This window comes from Rattus norvegicus, chromosome 12, assembly GCF_036323735.1.
Source record: "Rattus norvegicus strain BN/NHsdMcwi chromosome 12, GRCr8, whole genome shotgun sequence".
Lineage (NCBI taxonomy): Eukaryota > Metazoa > Chordata > Mammalia > Rodentia > Muridae > Rattus > Rattus norvegicus.
In genome coordinates, this window is record NC_086030.1 from 8,209,935 (window position 1) to 8,230,533 (window position 20,599).

At 38.0% G+C, this 20,599-nt stretch overlaps 1 protein-coding gene across 1 annotated transcript in view; it reads left to right on the plus strand.

The window, feature by feature from the left end:
• Nucleotides 1–20,599, plus strand: part of Vom2r58 (vomeronasal 2 receptor, 58) — a 106,914-nt gene that overhangs the window by 15,686 nt on the left and 70,629 nt on the right. The window contains exon 2 of the mRNA NM_001099479.1: nucleotides 20,116–20,407. Within this exon, the coding sequence (NP_001092949.1) occupies nucleotides 20,116–20,407 (292 nt within the window). The remainder of the gene's footprint in view (nucleotides 1–20,115; nucleotides 20,408–20,599) is intronic.

Consider the following 20,599-nt stretch of genomic DNA (forward strand, 5'->3'; position numbering starts at 1 on the left):
AAGCACACAATTAGGGATAGTGTAAATATTGTGGGGATATTTAGAGATCAATTGTAGAATAATATTTACCATTCCTGCTTTAAATGATTTTTCTCGACTCCTTCAATGTTTATCTAGTTTGGGAGCTTGTTCAGTGTGAGTAGAGATTGTAAATTGTCTCCTGACTTCCTGTATTTATCATCTACTTTATCTGTTTAACAATTTCCCTGATTTGGAGCATTTCCATGATTTTTGCTGGGATCCATATGAAGCATCTGGGGTTCTTTTTTTTTTAATTTTGGAGTTGTCAATACAATGCATTCTTTGGTCTGCCTAGGAATCTTTTCTGGAATCCTCCCCCTGGAACTGTCTTATTGGCATCTGACCTAATCTTCCAAATGGTCTTCTATTCTTGATTTTCTGAAAGAATGGAGGGTTGGGTCTGGGATAAGAAAGTCTTGTCTAACCTTTGCCTAAAAAGTTCACATTTTAGGTGAGTTTTTCAATGGTGCTAGTTTACTTTAATTGTGTACATTAGACTGGATGGATTCTATGTTATCTGTCTCTGTTTCTTTAGTCTGATTGAGGAAATTAATAGCTTCTCCAATAGTTTGACATTGGTCAAAGTCCATGTCAATGCCAATCTCAAATGTGAAGGGTGCTCTTAATTGGAATTTTTCTCATGCTTGGGAGCTGCAATTGCACATGTGGTGTTGGAGTGTTAGGTAAGTTAAGTGTACTCAACTTCCTAGCAAATTCAATTGCTTCTTTATTATTTTTCCATTGTGCCTCTGCCTCATATTGATTTAGGTTAAGTGTAGGAAAATCCTGCTTCCACATAACTGTTACACAATCGAATAAAGTGTGGGTTTCCCTTAGGTTATATCTAAAATTTGTTCCAGGCCTTTAGTATGTTGCAATTTTCTAGGAGCCCTTTGATACCTTCTAACATGAGTCTAACATTAGTTCCCTTTTCCCACAAGCAGGCTATATAGGATGCATCCTTATCTCCTTTTTCTGTAAAATCTTGTCTTATTTGCAGCAGCCCTGTCCTTGTAAATGACCTAGATTCTACTTCAGTGGTCACATGAGTATGCTTGGCTAAACAGCTCAGAGCAGACTTAACCATATTGTGCAGTTACTGGTAGAGAGTTCTTAGTATCATCGAAGAATCTGACTGGACCCTTAACAGCTGCCTCCAGTTCTCTCTGAATGGGTAGTTTCTCCATCTTTGTGCCAAGTTGCTTGTTAGATGCTTGCCTTTCATTCTATTGGAGACAATGCCTTCAATCATTCTGCATAAGAACCCAGAGGCCTTTGAGGTATTTGCCCTCTCCAGTAAGGGCTCAACAACCACTGAGGTAGGCCTTAGGTTCCTTCTTGAGAATAGGCAATTTTTGTTGTACTAAGCAACATGTTCTATCCCGTCTACCCTTCAAGAAGATTTTTGTCCTTTACATTCAGTGTGTGTTTGTGTGTGTGTGTGTGTGTGTGTGTGTGTGTAAGAAATATTTGTTTTATTTAACCAGTTTTCACAACTGAATATTTATTCTAAAAACTTTACCGAGCATACAGTTTATATATAGTTCAAACTGCTGAACAAAAGAGTAGGTCCCACAGATCCAAAAATACTGTACCAATTCCATCCAAGGTAAAGACATATTTACACACTGTGGAGCATTCCACATGGCAGGGAATTCATCACTTCTGAGTATAAACTTCAAAATGCTACAAAAATAATATTTTGATAGTATTTCAGTTTTCATACATGCAATATGACTTCAAACCTAGAACCCTTAGTAGTAATAGGTGTCTGTAGTTAGTACCCATACTACGCTGTACTCATGAATATGGAACTATGCTCAGTATATAACAGACATAAAAGCAGAGACCATGGATAATAAATGTCAAATATAAGGTAGTACTTTTCATTTTGGAAAGGAGTTTATGCATTTAATACTGTGCCAAGAGAATTTTAAATTAAAAAAATAATCCAAGTGAGCTGAAAATTATACTTTATAAACATAAAAATTACTTTTGGTGTAATACATCAATCGTATCTGCAGATAGATAAACAAAACTATACGAAGTAGAATTTCTCATACAGCCACAAGAAGTACTTATGTAGTTATTTTTTGAAGGGCCAGCAAAACTACTTAAACTCACTAGTGCTAATTCATGACTCAGCAAGTAACACTCAAGCTATGGAGTGACTCATAGACAATGGACCACATGCTTTCCTCAAGAGACACTGTGTTCTTCATGGTGATTATGTAAGAATGTGACATTAAGAAACCTAGAGTCAGTATGCATCTCAGAAAAAGCCATGTCACTGTGGGTACATTCATTTTCTTAAATCTTCTTTTATTATTGGTTTCTTCATTTCATCAATTTGTTTGCCACAAATGAGAGGAATTTGACTTTTCTGGAGTACTGATTTAGGTTGCAGTTAGAGTATGCCTGATTTACAAGCTTTTTGCATTTAAGATCCATTTTCTGGCTATTCTCATCCAGTCCCTCAAGTAACTCAAGTAATTCTCAGTGGCCTGCTCCTGTTACCTGGTCTTATTGTAGAAGCATATGGCTGTATGAGGGTTAGCCCTGTCACAGAGGTTCCTCCTTAGGATTCTGGTGCCTTTCTTCCTGAGACTATATCTCCACTACTCGGTCTTAAGACAGAAGCCTGTGTCTTCAAGGAGGCAAGTCCTGCAGTAAAGAATCCACCCTACTTTCTGGGCTGAGACAGGGGATGCACTTGGGATAGCAAGAAACCACTTTAGTTTTAACTTTTGTAAAGGTCTGGCATATCTTGCCAACTAGGGCAACTGTCACAAGCAACAAGGTATGTACACATAGTTAGTATAACAGAAGTTTTATTTTATTATGCTGGGGATCTTCACGTAATGTTCACACTATAATTTCCTAACTAAGATGCTAAACCTATCTCCCAATGCCTCTCACCTATGCAATGTGTCCGCTGAAGTTCAGGTTCAATCTCTAACAGAAGTCTCTGAATTGAGGACCAGGATCCTGAATAACACTCTTAACTTGTTTCTGCAAGAGTAAAGGGTGCTTTCTATATTTTAACTTTCTTGTCTTTAAGTTCTTCTAATGCCAGAAGAACAAACTGGCTTCAGGAAAATTATCACCCTATTGTAAAACAGTGGGGGTTTAAGTAAAGATTCTCTGTGTTCTTTTCTCCATAGGTACTCCATGGCCCAGAGCCCTATGGCTGGGAATTCATTTAATTCCTCCTCACTTAGAAAAAGTCACTTACAGGAAGTAACAGGCACTTCGATTAGAGATACTACTCTTTCTTATTTTCCTTTTATTTTTAAATTATATTTAATCTTTTTTTTTACAATCCACTCATTACCCCCTCCCCATTTGCCATCTAACAGTTCCTCGTCCAATTCCATTTCTCCTCTCTCCACTAGGATGTCCCCACTTCACCCTATCCCACTCAACCAGACCTCCCCACTCCCTGCAGCTTCAAGTCAGTCTCTAGGATTATGTGCCTCTTCTTTCACTGAAGCAAGACCAGGCAGTCCTCTGCTGTATATGTGTTGTGGGCTCAGACTAGCTAGTGTATGCTGCCTGGTTGGTTGTTCAATGGCCACACTTCTTGGAACTTAGATTACTTGAGACTGATGGTATTCCTATCGGATGCCCTCCACCACATCTCCTAGCCTTTCCCTATTTCAATCACTTGGATCCCTGACTTCAGTCTGTTGGTTGGATGTGAATGTCTGCATCTGTTTCAGTCAGCTGCTTTTTGGGTTTATTGGAGAGCAGCCATGCAAGGCTATGCCTTTAAGCATACCATAGCATCATTAGTAGAGTCAGGCCTTGTAGCCTCCTCTTCAGATTGATCTCAAGTTGGGCCAGTCACTAGACCTCCTTTCCCTCAGTTTCTTCTCCATTTTTTGTCTCTGTACTTGTTTTAGACAAGAACAATTCTGGGTTAGACTTGTTGCCTTAGGGATGTTAATACGCAGAAAATCTGCACAAAGTGTAGGCCCAGGGATAATTATATTAGTTTAATAATGACAGGAAAGGCATATAAATAGCTAGAATCAATCCTGAGATGTCATCCCTCATGCCTTACCTCCAAGACCTCATTCATTCCACGTCACAATGAGCCATCTAAGAAAAATCTCTTGCCAGCCTTGGATAGATGACTTCTGACACATGGACTGTCTAGGAATATTGAGTAAGTGATGTCATTGAGTCCTAGTTATCAGATGAAGCCTTGGGTGTAATGGAGATCCTAACTAAGCTGTTTGTACATGTCTAAAAGCAGAGGTTTTTTTACTATGTTCATTACAGGCGGCTCAGCTGTTAAGAGCATGCACTGCTCTTTCATACAATAAGTTCCATCCCCAGAATCCAGGTCAGGTAGTTCAAAACTGTAATTCTAGTTCCAAGTATTACAAAGACCTCTTCTAGCTTCTTCAGGTGTTCACACATACATGGAATACAGAGACAGAAAGAGAGACATATACATACACTTATACATACACATACATATACCGTTTGATGAACCTTAAATAATAATACTAGATTGAGCTTTAAATTTCAACAATTGGGAGGCAGAAGCAAGCAAATCTCTGTCAGGTTGAGGGCATCTCTAGTAATCTCTAGGACAGACAGATCTCTATAGAGCAACCCTAAGTTGAAAAATCACCTTCCCCTTTCCAAAAATCCTAAAACTTACAAATCAAACATAAAACTATAAACTATTAAATGAAAATGCTTGAAAAAAAGATCTTTTTATGCTTTTCATTAAAACTGCAAATTAAGCTCTATTTTTTAATATGCAGACCAATAAATTTTATAAGTAACTATTCTTTGAAATATAATGCATTCTGAATACTTTTCCACTACCCTTCTACTCTCTCATCTCTTCTTACCTCTGAAAGCACCCTTTCTTCTTTGAAAAATCACTTTCCTATATTCCTGACATTTTATGTTGTGACCCACTAAGTTTAACCTGTGACATCTGAGTGACAATGGGCTTGGAACTATGGACTTGTAGGTTGACTGATGCATACACAATTAGATACATTTCTCCTTTTCCCCAAAATCTGCTAGTCACCAATAGTTTAGCAGTATGTGTTAGAGCTTTGTGGTTCTTTCCCTACCTATAGTGAATTGGCCAGTTTTGTGTACTTCCAATGCCAGTAACTGCAGTTGCTTTGTGTTCATGATTCCTATGGTCTCACCTTGCTTAAAAGATGATATTACACAGCTCTTCCTTTTTTGGGCATTTACTTTCTTTACATCATGCCTTTCTCAGCAATGTCTAGTATTAAGGGAGTATTGCAAATGTCTAAGAGTGCATTTTAATACTGAAATAAAAAGTCATCCAACAAGAAAATGAAACTCACTCCAAAGACAACATGAAATGGTGTATGTAGATGACTCAGTAAGTAAAGTGCTTGCCATGCAAGCATGAGGACCTGTGTTTAGATAAACCAAAGCCCACATAAAGCTATGTGCAATAGCATTTGTTTTTAGTCACACCACTTGTATAATGAGATGGAAAACAGAGATGAGATAATTCCAAGAAGGTCAAGGGCAGCGAACCTGTCACAGGCAGTAATACATACAAATACTATTTCTCAGACAAAGTAAACGGTGAGGAATAACATCCAAGCTTGTCTTCTAACCTCTACATGCATGTCCTGGTATGCACAGAAAAGGTACTTTATATGCTACTACAAAAATATTTGTATATCCATGTTCTTTACTACTTTATTCACAATATCCAAAAACTGAAATCAACCTAGATGATCTTAATTGATTAGTGGTATTGAAAATATAGCCTATGTTCACAATAGAATACTATTAATTGTAAAGAAAACTAAAATCATGAAATTTTTATGTTAATGGTTCAAACAAGAAAAATTATGCTATGTAGCATCACCTGGACCCAGAAAGACAAAAGAAAAGACATTTGTTCTTTTACATTAAAAAAAAAGTTCTACATGTTATGATTTGGGCGTTTGACATGGAGAACATGTGGAATCTAGAAATGGATGTCTGTTTGCAGGGCTTGTGTTCCAGTTAAGTGGGAAGATGATAAAATGTCAGTCAGGAATGAGAATTGTGGAGGCAGAAGTGTCCAAGTGGGTAATACAATGAAGAGGAATGGGGAACAAGAATCCAAGAGATAGATTCTCCAAAACATATGAAGAGAATACTTGAAAATCCTGTGATCATGAGATCCAAGTTTTACAAATAACATGATCCATGTGTAGTGGTACATGTCTCTACCCAGAACATAGGAGACAGTGATAGGCAAGTTTAAATAGAAATAATGACAGAGATACAGAAGAAAGGATTGGTAGAGGTATATTAAAACTAAGACTGGGTAGTTTCCTCTGGGGCCAGAGATACACATCTGGAAGGGTCCTGCCCATGACTGCTCCTAGGGTCCTGTTCCCACGGAACACAGATAGCACTATGTGATTTCCTCGTGGTCAGGAATGTGGACAGAGAGTAGTCTCTTCTGAGTTCCCAGGAATGTCCGCACTTCTGAGGGTCCACCTCTCTCCCAAATGGAATTTGGGTGCAGGGAGCTGTGTGGCTGGTAACATTAAGACTGTGCAGTTTCCTCTTGTGCCAGGAATGTGGGCAAAGGTGTGCAGAAGTGGCAGTCTATCATGCAGTCTCAGGATTTTCTGCACTTCTAGGTATTCAGCTCTCTCCCCCATGGGATTTGAAGAAGGGGAGGGGGAGCAGATAGGGGGCTTATGAACAGGAAACCAGGAAAGGGAATAACATTTGAAATGTAAATAAAAAATATTCAATAAAAACTTTAAAAAAACGAAGGCTGTAAAAAGGCTTACAATGCTGAACTAATTTATAAGCTACTTAAAAATGATTCGAACCAAAGTATCCTACATAATTTAACAGTGCTAATCCCAGCAGACATAGATTATTTAATGGCAATCTCAGTGTCAAACTCAGACTACCCCAACTATTTATTAGTCAGAGAAGGCCACAATGTCACCTAAAACAATATAATCTAGTGCTATTATTTTGGTTGCCCACCATAACTAAATGTTAAGACCCCTTGTTGTAGACACCATTTTTTAGTTACAAAATAAAAAAGATCACACATGATCTGATCAAGAAACTCTTTCTGATGGATGGTTTTTGTAGTGCTAAAAGATAGAATGTTTGTTGCTGAAGGTGTTGGAAGCCATCAGTGATTTTGTCTAATGCTAGACCCTACATTCTATAACAACCTGCTAGGTAAGATACATCCAATGGTAAGATAGGAACAACCCTACTTGTTGGACCAAACAACCACTCTTGAGTATGTTTTAGGCTTGTTCTAAGGGGGAGAATTCATTCCTTATACTGTAAGCACAGCCAAAAGCCATGACTAGGAAAGCCGTAGGCCCAAGGCAGAACCTATTGGTGCTTTTTCCTAAAGTGTCATGTTGCCAAGCATGGTTGATATGCCCACTGACATTCCACTGGAGAAAAAAAGCTTTCTTTCTATGCAGAGATTTCTGCTACTTAAACCTTGGCCAAAGAAACATTTATTGTAGTGGATAGAAGTTAATGCAAAAAGGGATCAATGTTCAAAGTGCTAAAAGTAAGCAACTGTGTTTAGTCACAAGATGGGACATCTCTACCAAGGAACAACCTCCAACCGAAGTTTGCGAATATCACGGGGGGGGGGGAGGAAGAGGGAGAGGAAGAGATAGACAGAGAGAGAGAGAGAGAGAGAGAGAGAGAGAGAGAGAGAGAGAGAGAGAGAAGAAAGAAAAATGTAAGAATAGAGGGGAGTGCTGTGAATATGTGCTCTGGATATGACATGACTATTAAAAACATAAACTCACTGCAACTGTGATTAGCCACAAATATTAGAGTGAGATCATGCCAGCTAATAATCCTAGAATGGATTGTAGCAAGGTTGTCAATAGCATAACTGAGATATTGGCAACTGTTAACTTCTGAGGGTGACAGAGGCATTTTTCATTATGAGTGTAGCCACTGTAGGTTTCCATTCACAAATGGATAACCCCATATCCATGCAAGTATTTATAGCAGCAGTTAAACTCCATGGATTGATATATGCTGAGAGAACAGAAAACATTTTCTCTGATGGAATGTCACCAGTTTTATCAACCATAATCTAGAACAGGCCTCATATCCACAAATAGTTTGCAATGTAAGACAAACTCCAAAATTTTATTTCATTTTTTGGGGGGTGGGGATGGTTTGCTGTTGTTTTGTTTTACCTCGCTTTTCTTCTTAGGGCTGCTTGTTTGTTTTTTTTTTTTTTGACAATTGCTTTTGATTTTTGTTATTTTGAGAGAGAAAGGGTGGACAGTAAAAGAACATGAATTTTATGTGTGGGGAGGTAGGAAGGATCTAGGAGGCTGAAAAAGGGAAAGAATATAATTAAAATAGGTATATAAAATTTTTCTTTGTTTTTTTAGTGAAAAATAGAATAAGGAGATTTATTCAAAGTGACCACATTAAGACAAGGGACAAAGAGATCCAGCAAAGTGCTCAAGTCCATATTTTGGATATGGAGTTCTGGGGGCTGGTGTGGCCTCTACTCTAGCAGGAAGTCTCTGCCCTAGTTGAGGAATGTGACATGATCACAAGGAGGAGAAGGGGGCTTAGGGATATGATAAGTAGCCTATATGGTCTACTGGGAGGCATGGCCTATGGGTGAGCATGTGATGTCTGCCCAATAGAACCTAGAAAATGCAGGAAGTGAGTAGGTGTGTGGCTGACCTGGTCTTCTGGCATATATGAACTGTGCTGGGACAATGTACCAGCAAATTTAGCTAAAGCACTTTGTGCTCCCAGTAGGTCATAGTCCCAGCCACCTACCAGAGCCCTATAAATTCATAAATGAAAGAAACACACACACACACACACACACACACACACACACGCACACGCACACGCACACACACACACACACAAATACAAACACACACCAGTTAACTAAAAATCTCTTGACTAGCTCAAAGGCTGGTCAATTCCAATTCTTACAGCTGCTACCAAACAACCCCTCTGGCATTTCTCAGGTAACATCTTTTAAAGTCTAAACCTTTAATGTCTGATACCCCAAACACAACTGAGGAGGTGGCCACTGTGGCCACTTTCCTTGATTCTCAAATATCTGAAGGCCTTTAAGACTAGTCTTAGTTCTTCTTGGTCATGGTGATTTCTGTCTTCTTTCTTCTCTCACCCAGTTGTATCCCAGGGAAAACTTAGGTCTCACCTCAGTCTATCTACCCAGATATTTGCTGTACAGCATTTCTTTAAGGCCAACCAAACCATGATTGGTGTGGAAACCATCAGCTTTTGGAGGTGAATTGAATTGAGACAGCATCAAAACTAATTCCTAACATGATAAGGGTGTTTTTTTTTTGAGGGAACCAAGAGAGTGTGCTTAGACCAACAGGCAGGCAGCCTACCTAGTCTTCTGGCAGGGGTGGGATGGGCAGCAGGTATCTGTCTCAGGGAAGGGAATAAGTGAGGGTGTCTATGGGCAGCTCTTCTCCCTTGTCATTTGTCAGCTATGGCCTACTTGGGTGTAGGCATATTTGTTGAGGGAACTGAGAAAGTAGGGAAGGTCAAACAGCAGGTGACCCACGTCTCTTCTGGAAGGTGTGTCTGTAGTTCAGCTGTATGTGTGTGGCTGAGGAACATAAGACAGTAGGGTTAGGTCTGTGGGCAGGTCGCCTAGCTGTTCTACTGGAAAGTGTGGCATCGTTGAGCTGGGTTATTTATCAGAGTGAACATCAGGAGTAGGGAAGCTCCACAGGTGCAAGAAATTTAACATTTTAATTATAAATATACGTAAGGAAAACAATTCAGACTGCCACCACTGAACGTAATGCCCCGTCTCTAGCCTCTGGGACATCTAGGAAAGGCCCTGTACAGATTTGGCATGACATTGTGGATGAGAATATCTGTTATGGTTAAATATCTGAACAACTAATGAGGAAATATCATCCCAGGAATCATTATTGTCACCAAGCTCCAGTTTCATCTCTAGGAGACCCACTGTGAGTGTTTTCCCACACATCTTCAGCTTCTGTGGAACCCAAGATAGAAAGGAATTTGCTGCAACTAGAATATATCATTTCAAGAGTTTGTGGCATTCTTGAATATGGCTGCACACAAAAAAGGACTGGACTTTGTTAAGAGCTTTTACATAGAAGTATTGTTTCAAAATGATGGAAACAAACATTCACTGGGCATCATTCTCTGCCTTCCCACACCCAAATCAATTGAATGCCTCCCTAGTCCCTGGATCTTATCCAGGATAGTGCTTCCTCAGGAAAAATACTTGGATTCCTAGAGGAAGAGTCTCAAGGAGATGGCTCAGAAATCAATTTTATGTCAGTGGTACTAGAAAAGTCCTTTTCCACATGTTGGTGTGGTTAGTTTGAATGAAAATATCCAGGATAGCCCAATAGAAAGCATGATATTGTTGGAGTAGATATGGTCTTGTTGGAGAAAATGTTCTACTGAGGATGGGCTTTGAGGTTTGAGAAGCTCAAGATAGGACCAGTGTAACTCCTTTTTGTGCTGCCTGCTGGCCCAGATATAGAACTTTCAGCTTCTCCAGCACCATTTCTTGCTGCATGCATGTCACCAACGCTTCCCACCCTGACAATAATAAACTAAAAGTTTGAACATGTAAGGGAGTTCCAATTAAATGTTTTCCTTTAAAGGAGTTGACATGATCATGGTATCTATCTACAGCCAGAAAACTCTAAGACAATGGGGAAATAGTTAATCAAAATTGGCCCTCGTTCAGCATGTTCAACTGCAAATAGTAATATATTGACTTCTTCCTTTCCAATTTTATCCCTTTGGACTCCTTTTGTTGTCTAAATCTTCTAGCTAGAAATCCGAGTACTATAGTGAATAAGTACAGATAAAGTGGGGAGCCTAGTCTAGTCCCTAATTTTAGTGGTATTGCTTCAAATCTCTCTCCATTTAGCTTGATAGTGGCTACTGGTTTGCTGTACATTACTTTTACTATGGTTGGATATAGGCCTTGAATTTCTGATCTTTCCAAGACCTTTATCATGAAGGGGTGTTGAATTTTGTCAAATGATTTCTCCGCATCAAATGAGATGATCATGGGATTTTCTTTTTCGTTGAGTATCTTTGTACGGGGGAGTATGTTGATTGATTTCTGTATACTGAAGCAACCCTGCATCCCGCAGATGAAGCATACTTGATCATGATAGATGATTGTTTTGATCTGTTATTGAATTCATTTGAGAGGATTTTATGAGTATTTTTGTATTAATATTCCTAATGGAGATTGGTCTGAAGTTCTGTTTCATTGTTAGGTCTTTATGTGGTTTAGCTATAAGCATAATTGTGGCCTCATAGAACAAATTGGGTAGTGTTACTTCTGTTTCTAGGTTGTGGAATACTTTGGAGAATACTGGCAATTGGTCTTTTATGAAGGTCTGATAGAGATCTGCAATGAACCCATCTAGGCCTGGGCTTCAGTTGTATAGGGTCATTTAATGACTGCTTCTATTTATTTAGGAGATATGGTACTGTTCAGAGTGTTCATCTGATCCTGATATAACTTTGGAACCTGGAATCTGTCTAGAAAATTGTCCATTTCATCCCCATTTTTCAGTTTTGTTGAGTATAGGCTTTTGTGCTAGGATCTGTTGATTTTTGTAAATTTACAGTTTTTTTGTTATGCCTCTCTTATCATTTCTAATTGTATTAATTTGGCTACTGTCTCTGTGCCTTCTGTTTAGTCTGACTAACGGTTTGTCTAACTTGTTGGTTTTCTCAAAGAACATATCCTGGATTTGTCTATCCTTTGTATAGATATTTTTGATTCTCCTCAGTTGATTTCTGCCCTGAGTTTAATTATTTCCTGCTGTCTACTCCTCTTGGGTGTATTTGCTTCTTTTTGTTCTAAAGCATTCAAAATTATGTCAAGCTGCTAGTGTATGCTATCTCCAGATTCTTTTTGGAGGCACTCAGAGCTATGAGATTTCCTCTAAGTACTGGTTTCATTCTGTCCCATAAGTTTGGGTATGTTGTGCCTTCATTATAATTAAATTCTAATAGTCTTTAATTTCTTATTCTTCCTTGACCAAGTTGTCATTGAGAAGAGTATTGTTTAGCTTGCATGGATATGTGCACTCTGCCATGTTTGTTACTGCAAACTAGCCTCTGTAATGGTGATCTGATAGAATGCATGAGATTATTTCTATTATCTTGTATCTGTTGACCAAGTAGATGGTCAGTTTTGGAGAAGGCACCACGAGGTGCTGAGAAGAAGGTAAATTCTTTTGTTTTGGGATAAAATGTTCTATAGATATCTGTTAAATCCATTTGGTTCATAACTTCTGTTCATTTCACTGGGTGTCTGTTTAGTTTCTGTTTCCATATTCTGTCCATTGATTATAGTATAGTTCTGATATCTCCCACTATTGTTTGTGGGGTGCAATGTGTGCTTGGCACTTTAATAAAGTTTCTTTTATGAATGTGTAATGAACCACAATTTCTGAATCAATTCATCTTTTGAAGGGCATCTGGGTGCTTTCCAGCTTCTGGCTATTAAAAATAAGGATTCTATGAACATAGTGGGGCATGTGTACTTGTTATACATTGTAATATCTTTTGAGTATATGCCCAGGAGTGGTATAGCTGGGTCCTTCGGTAGTACTATAGCCATTTTTCTGAGGAACCACCAGACTGATTTCCAGAATGGTTGTACCAGCAAGCAATCACTGCAGCAGTGGAGTCTTATTCTATTTCCACATCCTGTCCAGCATATGCAGTCATGTCCGTTTTAAACTTAGGCACTCTGAATTATGTGAGGTGGAATCCCAGAGTTGTTTTGATTTGCATTTCCCTGATAACTAATGATGTTAAATATTTTCTTTAGGTGCTTCTCAGGCATTCAATATTCCTCAGTTGAGAATTCTTTGCTTACCTCTGTACCCTGTTGTTTAATAGGGTTTTTTTGATTCTCTGCAGTCTAACTTCTTGATTTTTTGTATACATTGTATATTAGCTGTCTATCAGATGCAGGATTGGTAAAACTATTTTCCCAATCTGTTGGTTGATCTTTTGTTGTAATGAGAGTTTCCATTGCCTTACAGAAACTGTGCAATTTTATGAGGTCTCATTTGTTGAATCTTGATCTTAGAGCACAAGTCATTGGTGCTCTGTTCAGGAAAATTTCCCCAGTGACTGTGTGTTCAAGGTTCTTTCCCACTTTGTCTTCTATTAATTTGAGTGTATCTGGTTTTATGTGGAGGTACTTGATCATTATGTACTTGAGTTTGGAACAAGGTGGAAAGAATGGATTAATATGCATTCTTCTACATGCTGACCTCCAGGTGAACCAGCACCATTTGTTTAAAATGCTGTGTTTTTCCCATTGGATGGTTTTATCGCCTTTGTTAAAGATCAAATTACCATAGGTGGGTTCTTTTCTGGTTCTTCAATTCTATTCCATTGATCTACCTGCCTGTCTCTGTACTAATACCATACCTTTTTTTATCACTATTGCTCTAAAATACAGCTGGACATTAAGGATGGTGATTCCTCCAAGAGTTCTTTTACTGATGAGGAAAACTTTGGCTATTCTTGGATTTTTATTTTTCCAAATGAATTTGCAAATTGCTCTTTCTAACTCTGTGAAGGGTTGACTTTGGATTTTGATGGATATTGTACTGAATCTCTAAGTGCTTTTGTCAAGATGTTCATTTTTCCTATATTAATCCTGACAATACATGAGGATGGGAGATTTTTCCCTTTTCTGAGATCTTCAAATTTTTACTTCAATGACAGGAAGTTCTTGTAATACAGGTTTTTCACTTGTTTGCTTAGAGTCATACCAAGATGTTTTATATTATTTGTGACTATTGTGAAGTGTGTTGTCATTTCTCTAATTTCTTTCTCAATCTGTTTGTCCTTTGAATAGAAGACGTCTACTGATTTGTTGAGTTGACTGTATATCCAGCCACTTTGCTGAAGTTGTTTATCAGCTCTAGAAGTTCTCTCGTGGACTCTTGGGGGTCACTTAAGTATACTATCATATCATCTGCAAATAGTGATATGCTGACTTTTTCTTTTCCTATTTGTATCCCTTTGACCACTTTTTGTTGTCTAACTACTCTAGCTAGGACTTCAAATACTATATTAAATAGGTGAGGAGAGAGTGGCAGCCTTGTCTAGTCCCTGATTTTAGTGGGATTACTTCAAGTTTCTCTCCATTTAGTTTGATGTTGACTATTGGTTTCTGGTATATTGCTTTTATTGTGTTTAGTATGGGCCTTGAAGTCCTCATCTTTTCAAGACTTTTACCATGAAGGGGTGTTGAATTTTATCAAAAGTCTCTGTAGCATCTAACAGAGGTTCTTCTTCAGGTTTGTTTATATAGAGGAATACATTGACAGATTTCCATATATTGGACAATCCTGTCATCCTTGGAATGAAGCCTACTAGATCATGATGGGTGATCATTTTAATGTGTTCTTTGATTCCATCTTCAAGAATCTTATTGAGTATTTTGACATTGGTATTCATAAGGAAAATTGGTCTGAAGTTCTCTTTCTTTGTTGTGTGTTTGTGTGGCTTAGGTATAAGCATAATTGTGATTTGACAGAATGAATTTAGTAATGTTCCTTCTGTTTTTCTTTTGTGGAATAGTTTGGAGAGTACTGGTATTAGGTCTTCTATGAACATCTGATAGAATTGAGTACTAAAGGCGTCTGCTTCTGAGATTTTTTTGGTTGGGAGACTTTTAAAGATTGCTTCTATTTCTTTAGGAGTTATGGGACTGTTCAGATGGTTTATCTAATCCTGATTTATCTTTAGTACTTGATATCTGTCTAGAAAATTGTCTATTTCATCCACATTTTCCAGTTTTGTTGAGTATAGGCTTTTGTACTAGGATCTGATGAATTTTTGTAAAATTTACACATTTTTTATTATATCTCTCATATCATACCTAATTTTGTTAATTGGATACTGTCTCTGTGACTTCTGGTTAGTCTGGCTAACGGTTTGTCTATCATGTTGGTTTTCTCAAAGAACCACCTCCTCATTTTTTGATCCTTGGTATCATTCTTTTTGTTTCTCCTTGGTTGATTTCTGCCCTGACTTTGATTATTTCCTGCTCTCTACTCATTTCAGGTATATTTGCTTCTTTCTGTTCTAGAACTTTCAGGTGTGAGATCAAGCTGCTAGTGTATGCTCTCTCCAGTTTCTTTTTGAAGCCACTCAGATCTAGGAGTTTTCTTCTTAGCACTGCTTTTATGTGTCCCATAAATTTGGGTTATGTTGTGCCTTCATTACCATTAAATTCTAAGAAATGTCTTTAATTTCTTTTTTTTATTGCCTCCAAGTTATGATTGAGTAGAGCATTGTCCAGCATTCGTGGTTCTGAGGGTCTTTTGTTATGTTCTTATTGAAGGACAACCTTAGTCCATGGTGATCTGATAGGATGCATGGGATTATGTCTATCATCTTGTAATGTTAAACTTGTTGATTGATTCTATGGTCAATTTTGGAAAGGTAACATGAGTGCTGAGAAAAGTTGTATTATTTTGTTTCAGAATGAAATATTTTATAGATCTCTGTTAAATCCATTTGGTTCATAACATCTGTTTGTTTCAAAGAATCTCTGTTTCGGTTCTGTTTCCATGATCTGTCCATTCATTACAGTGAAGTGTTGAAGTCTCCTACTATTACTGTGTGTCATGCAATGTATGCTTTGAGCTTTAGTAAAGTTTCTTTTATGAAAGTAGTTGCCCTTGCATTTGTGGCATAGATGTCCAGTATTGAGAGTTCATCTTGGTAGACTTTTCTTAGAGGGATATAAGTGTCTTTCCTTATGTTTGTTGATAAATTTTAGTTGAAAGTCAATTTTATTTGATTTGAGAATGGATACTCCAGCTTGTTTCTAGGGAACATTTGCTTGGAAACTTTTTCCCACACCTTTAATCTGAGAAAGTGTCTATCCTTGTCACTGAGATCTATTTCCTGTGTGCAGGAAAATGCAGAATCTGGTTAAACTACCCAGGCTGTAAGTCTATGTCTTTTTATCGAGGAATTGAGTCCATTGATGTTGACAGATATTAGGAACCAATGATTATTGTTTCCTACCATTTTGGTGTTAGAGGTGGAATTAAGTTTAGGTTATCTTCCTTTTGGATTAGTTGAAAGAATATTACTAGGGTTAGACTCTTCCTTGTGTTAGGGTTTTCCATCTGTTATTGTTTTTAAGGCTGGACTTGTGAAAAGATTGGGTAAATTTGGTTTTGTCATGGAATATCTTGGTTTCTCCATCTAAGTTAATGGAGACTTTTGCTGGATATAGTAGCTTGGGCTGGCATTTGGTTTCTCCTTGGTTCTGTATGACATCTGCCCAGGATCTTCTTGCTTTCACAGTCTCTGTTGAGAAGGCTGGTGAAATTCTGATAGGTCTGCCTTTATATGTTATTTGACCTTTATCTCTTATTGCTTTTAATATTCTTTGTTTATTGCATTTGGTGTTTTGCTTATAATGTGATGGGGGAATTTATTTTCTGGACCAATCTGTCTGGAGTTCTCTCAGTTTCTTGTATGCTTACAGGCATCTCTTTCTTTAGATTAAGGAAGTTTTCTTCTGTGATTTTGTTGAAGATATTTACTGGCCCTTTGAGTTGGGAATCTTCACTCTCTTCTCTACCTATTATCCTAGGTTTGGCCTTCTCATTGTGTCCTGGATTTCCTGCATTTTGAGTTTTGTGTCAATGTTTTCTATGGTATATTATGTCCCTGAAATTCTCTCTTCTATCTCTTGTATTCTGTTGGTGATGCTTGCATGTATGAGTTATGATCTCTTTCCTAGGATGTCTATCTCCAGGGTTGTCTCCATTTGTGATTTCTTTATTGTTTTTTTCCATTTTTAGTTCCTGGATGGTTTTCTTCAATTTCTTCGCTGGCTTGGTTTTGTTTTCCAGTAATTCTTTAAGGGATTTTTGTGTTTCCTCTTAAAGTGCTCCAACTGGCTTACTTTTGTTTTCCTATATTTCTTTGAGTTATTTATGCCTTCTTAAAGTCACCTAACATCATCATAAGTTGTGATTTTAAAAGAGAATCTTGCTTTCCAGGGTGTTGGGGTACACTGGACTTTCACTGGTGTGAGAACTGGCTTCAGGAGTTGCCAAGTGGCCTTGGATTCTGTTGCTTATTTTCTTCCACTTGCCTCTCATCATCTGCTTGTCTCTGGTGTTAGCTGATCTTGCTGTCTCTGACAGTGGTTTGACTCTCCTGTAACTCTCTGTGTTAGAACTCCTGGGACACCAGATCTCTCAAGGTGGTACCTGGTATTGACATGGAAACCGACAGGTAGATCAATGGAATAGAAATGGAGAACAAGAAATAAATGCACACACCTATGTTCACTTGATCTTTGACAAAGGAGGTAAAACCATCCAATGGAAAACACACAGCATTTCCAATATATAGTGCTGGTTCAATTTGAGGTCAGCATGTAGAAGAATGCAAGTTTATCTATTCTTTTCACTTTGTACAAAGCTCAAGTCCTTGATAATCAAGCACCTCCACATACAACCAGATACAATCCAACTAATAGAACAGAAAGTTGGAAAGAGCCTTTAAGACACAGGCACAGGGGAAAATTTACTGAACAGAACTCTCATGGCTTATGCTCTAAGATCAAGAATAAACAAATGGGACCTCAAAAAATTGCAAAGTTTCTGTAAGACAAAGGAAACTCTCATTACAACAATACACCAACCAACAGATTGTGAAAAGATCTTTACCAAGACTACATCTGATAGAGGGCAAATATCAAAGGTATACAAAGAACTCAAGAAGTTAGACGGCAGAGAATCAAACAACCCTATTAAAGAACAGGGTACAGAGCAAAAATTTTTCAACTGAGGAATATCATTATTAGTTATCAGGGAAATGCAAATCAAAACAACTCTGAGATTCCACCTCACAACCAGACAGAATACTTAAGATTGAAAACTCAGGTGACAGCATACAGTGGCAAGGATGCGAAGAAAAATAAAGACTCCATTGGTCCTCCCTCCATTGTTGCTGGGATTGCAAGAAGGCACAACCACTCTGGAAATCAGTGGGTGGTTTCTCAGAAAATTGAACATACCTGAGGACCTAGCTATACCACTGCTGGACATATACCCAAAAATTGCTCTAATATATAACAAGTACATATGCTTAAGTATGTTCATAGCAAACTTATTTATAATAGCCAGAAGCTTGAAAGAACCCAGATGTCCTTCAACAGAAGAATGAATAAAAAAAATGGTACATTTACACAATGGAGTACTACTCACGTATTAAAAATAGTGACTTTGGGGTTGGGAATTTAGCTGAGTGGTGGAGCAGTTACCTCATAAGCTCAAGGCCCTGGTATTGGTCCTCAGCTCTGGGAGAAAACAGTGACTTCATGAAATTCATAGGCAAATGGATGGAACTAGAACATATCATCCTTAATGAGGTAATCAAAACATAAAAAAATACACATGGTATGAAACTCACTGATAAGCAAATATCAGCCCTAAAGCTGAGAATGCCCAAGACACAATTATAGACCACATGAAGCTCAAGAAGAAGGAATACCAAAGTGTAGATAGTAAACACCTTCTTGGAAGGGAGAACAAAAATACTCACAGGAAGAAATATGGAGACAGAGTGTGGAGCAGAGACTGAAGAAAAGGCCATCCAGAGACTGCACCACCTGAGGATCCATCCCATATACAGCCACCAAACACAGACAATATAGTGAATAAGTGCTTCCTGAAGGAGCCTGATATAACTGTCTTTTGAGTTGCTTTATCAGAATTTGACAATAGAGAGGTGGATGTACACAGCCAACCATTGAACTGAAAACTTTGTCCACAGTGGAAGAGTAAAAAAAGGACTAAGGCAGCAGAAGAAGTTTGCAATCCCTAAGAACAAAAACAATATCAACCAAGCAAACCACCATTCAAGAGCTCCTAGGAAGTAAACTATCTTTCCAAGGGTATACAAGGATGGATATGGTTCTACCCACATATGTAGCACAGGATGGCCTATTCGGGCATCAGTGGGAGAAGAGGCCTTTGGTCCTGTCAAGGCTCAATGCCCCAGTGTAGGGAAATGTCAGGGTGGAGAGGTGGGACAGAGTGGCTGTGTTGGTGGGAGAGCACCCTCATAAAAGCAGGGGGAGATAGCAGGTTTCTGGAGGGGAAACCAGCAAAAGGGATAAAATTTGAAGTGAAAATAAAAAAAATCCAATGAAAGAAAAAATGTCAAAAAAGGTGTTTGAAACACCTATAAAACTAGGTTAAAAAAATAGAGAGAGCTCATAGAAAGAGACGAAACTAAATAAAATTGAGTGTGCTTTACATATTGAAGGCACTGTAATTTCCAGAAGCCTAAGTCCTATGGACTGAAATCTGAAATTTATTCTGAATTTTCTCCCAAGGCCATGTTTCCAACCAGCTTCTCCAGGATAGCTAGTGAATGATTATTGCCACTGAGATTTTGTAAGAATGCTAATCTCATTCATGAAGCTCCAGGTTCATGACAAGATGACACTACCAACTTAAAAAACACATGATAATTCCAACACAAAAGGTTATAAATTTGAAAATGCTAATAATATAAAGATATAAGCATTTAATCCATGATAGTAATTATGTTGCATACAAAATAATAGTCCTGGTTTGAATTTTCCTCTTGCTACGATTTTTATTATTGTGATAAAATATCATAACAAAAGCAAGGTAAGGAAAAGGAGCTAATTTTGGCTTACACTTCCAGAGAGATTTTGGTCATCCTGTTAGGTAAGACTTGACAGCAGGCAGGAAAATAAGAATGGTAGGAGCTAGAAGTTGGCTGGCTACATTATATTTTCACTCTGGAAACAAGAGATTAGACAGTAAGTAAAGTGACAATATAAAGCCCAAATGCCTGTCCCTAATGACCCAATTCCAGGAAGCCTCAACTTCTTCAAACTTCTATACACTTTATTAATAATGTCATCAACTGAGGACAGAGTATTAACATATGAAATTATGTGACATTCAAACCAGAGCAGCCCTAAATATTCTTGTATCTTCTGTGCAGATTTAATTTAAAAAACTACCAGATTGTTCTGGCAATGGTTTATGCCACTGAGGAGATCAACAGAAACCCCCATATTTTACCCAATGTGTCTCTGGGATATGATATATATAATGTCCTCTTCAATGAATGGTTTACATTGGATAGATGCATCACATGGCTTTCTGGGCCGAAGAAGTATGTGCCAAATTACACGTGTAGGAGAGAGATGAAGTCAATTGCAGCCCTAACAGGCATATCTTGGATAATATCTACCGGTATAAGGACACTGCTAGAACTCTACAGATATCCGCAGGTGAGAATGTGTAAAGTGAAGAAAGATAAAACCACTTATAATTCAATCCCTAAAAGAGGATAAAAGAAACATGTGATTATGTACCTGACAAAGTTTATCATCTCAAAGCATAAGTATTCTGTGATGTATTCTGGACAAAGGAAAAGAATAGGTTGGAGCTGACAGTGATTGCAGGGAACCCTGAGTGTAAAG